At 33.7% G+C, this 2,747-nt stretch overlaps 1 protein-coding gene across 2 annotated transcripts in view; it reads right to left on the minus strand.

Annotated features, from left to right (window-relative positions):
• CNTNAP3 (contactin associated protein-like 3) overlaps positions 1-2,747 on the minus strand; it is a 229,914-nt gene that overhangs the window by 89,631 nt on the left and 137,536 nt on the right. For both annotated transcript variants that reach the window (XM_011968882.1, XM_011968883.1), the window contains exon 9: positions 270-441. In XM_011968882.1, coding sequence (XP_011824272.1) covers positions 270-441 — 172 coding nt within the window. The remainder of the gene's footprint in view (positions 1-269; positions 442-2,747) is intronic.

Raw genomic sequence — 2,747 nt, forward strand, 5'->3', positions numbered from 1 at the left:
GTTAACCAGGATGAAGTTGATCTCCTGATCTCGTGATCCACCCGCCTCCGCCTCCCAGAGTGCTGGGATTACAGGCGTGAGCCACTGTGCCCAGCCAAGATGCAGTTTTCTAATCCTCATAGTAATTATGACTATTTCATTCCCTCTGGAAAGAAAGATAACAACAACAACAAAAAAAAAGAGAACAGAATGCCTTTTTCCAGCTGTCTACATTTGCTTTCTTCAACTTTGAAAACAGGTAAGCTAAAGTGACCTAGGATGGCCCTTACCTGTCTGTGATGCCGCAGGAGTCTATCTGGAGGTCCCTGAACCTCCCCAGCGCCCCCTGCTGTACTGAGATGGGATCCACCGCTTTGTCACCAATGGTGATGAGCCTCAGGCAGCCCTGAAACCCTCCCACCGGACTTTTACATCCAGAGCCAGAGCTGTTGTCCAGGCAGCCTGAATATGGAGACAAAAATAGGACAAAAGCAATAACTATGACAAAACTATTCCACAGTATTTACTATATGAGACTGCTGCTACCCCTTGTTTATGGATATCGGTAAGATGTGATGAGCTTCACCATTCATTAGAGAGGTGAGAAGGGGCAAGGTTAGAACTGATCAAATTTAAGATAATACCTGGAATTCAGAATAAGAAATCATGGGGGAAAATTCAGATTTAAAATTCCTATAACAGGAATTATTGCCCAACCAACTGAAAAGAGGTTTGGCTTCTTTTGTGAAATCTCATCTAAGAAATAATCATGCATTTTAGCATCACGTAGTGTAAGTAAAAAAAATGGAAGTGGAGGTTAAATTAAAATAAATGAACTCACAGCCCACATTTTATTTAGGATATACTGGATTTATGAAGTGTGAAAAATGCTACATAAAAATATAATTGTGTACTACCATTTATCTAAAACATGTTAAATATCTACCCTATAGGTGTTTTTGTGTGTTATGATGTATGTGCCTTTGGGAGTATGAAAAAACAATTTTTTTTTTATACTGACTGGGTGGAAACACCTGGATTTGCTTTTCCAGTAACACTTTCTTTGGTATTAGGTGCTTTAGTCAAATATATAACCAAAGATTAAATTCTAATGTTAACAACAACACGAAAAGTAACAGGACCTAACACATTGTTAGGGTACATAAGGATAAAAATTTGCAGTCCGGAATGTTCCATGAATAGAAAGAAATAAAATAGACATTTGATTTTTCCAATATTAGAAGTTAAATATGAGAAGTTTCACCATAACCATCAGTTAGTATCACCTAAATTACAAATGGCAATGCTTATGACATCATTTCCTTTTACTGTCTGGGCTTGTTTTGTGAAACAAGAACAATACTTATAAGAAGTAGTGGTTAGTGCCTGACTTTGACTTAAGCAGTATTACTCCACACTAGTCCAAGCATATAGGAAAGCAGTGTCTTGAACTTACTGGCAACCTCTGAGTTACAATATATAACCTAGTAACGGAACTCTAATTCAAAGTTTGAAAAATAAGGAAAAGGATGAAAGTACACACTCTAGTTAAAGAAAGAGAACATAATAATTGTAAAATGTCTTTTTATTTAAAGACAACTGTTTGTAGAGTCATCTTAATTCAGAATAAAATTATAAGGCATTTGTCTAAGTCAGGAGTCTGCAAAGGTTTTCTGTAAAATGCCAGAGAGTAAACATTTTCGGTTTTGTGGGTCACACCTGGTCTCTGTTGCATATCCTTCTTGTTATAACCCTTTAAAAATACAAAGCAATTATTCATTTGGACTAATATAATATGCCATGGACCATGATTTGTCTACCTCTGATCTAAATGAATACTTAATTTTAACATACAAATATGAGAGAGGCACCTCATTTCATAATGGTGTAATGCCAATGACAACAGAAATTTAATAATTAATTTAATTGCACATTATGAAATTATAGCTTTTGAAAAATTTTATCCTTTGCCTTATTTTAAAAAATAAGCTGGCTTACATTGATTCTGTAAGCATTGTTTCTTTCAAACCTGTGAGATATAATTTCTTATTTTCTTTCCCAATCATTCAAATATTAGGTATTAAACCTAATATTTAGGTTTAATAAATATTAGGCATGACACTTTGAGTCCATGCAAATATCCTTTTCTCCAAAGATTACAGTAAATGTAGAGCAATATTTATCACCAGAGGATTGTGTTTTCTTTGGTGTTCTTCCTTTATTAAAATGAAAAAAAAATGAAGTACGGAATTTGTACTTGTGTTTTTCACTGACTGATCTCTCTTTGACCTTATATTGTTAATGACTAGTACAATTTCAAAAAATAGTCAATGAAGATTCCTCTCATTGGAATCAATCAAGCACCTCTCAATGCCTGTACTCTTATTTCCTCCCTAAAAGTCTCCATAAAAATTAAATGTTGTGTTTAGATTTCTATTTTAATAACTGAAGCTTTATCTCTTTAACAGTTTAGTATTTTCTGCTTTCGATTCCTAAAGTAAAAGTCTCCCTCATATTTAAGACTTCTTTTTAGATTATCTAAACTTTATACATAACCTCACAGAGACTTGGAAGTTTAACATTTAACATCATATTTTTTAAAAGCTTGAAGCCTAAAATCTTTTATATTTTTATATTTAAAAAAGAAACATAAGTTTAAATGGTACAGCAGAACCTTCTGAAGAATGGGAACTCTGAAGAGAGTGAACTTTGTATAATTCTACTGCATTTCACTAATCATTAAGAAATAAACACTTTAGGTTAACTAT

This window comes from Mandrillus leucophaeus, unplaced genomic scaffold (genome assembly GCF_000951045.1).
Source record: "Mandrillus leucophaeus isolate KB7577 unplaced genomic scaffold, Mleu.le_1.0 Scaffold862, whole genome shotgun sequence".
In the NCBI taxonomy this organism is placed as follows: Eukaryota; Metazoa; Chordata; class Mammalia; order Primates; family Cercopithecidae; genus Mandrillus; species Mandrillus leucophaeus.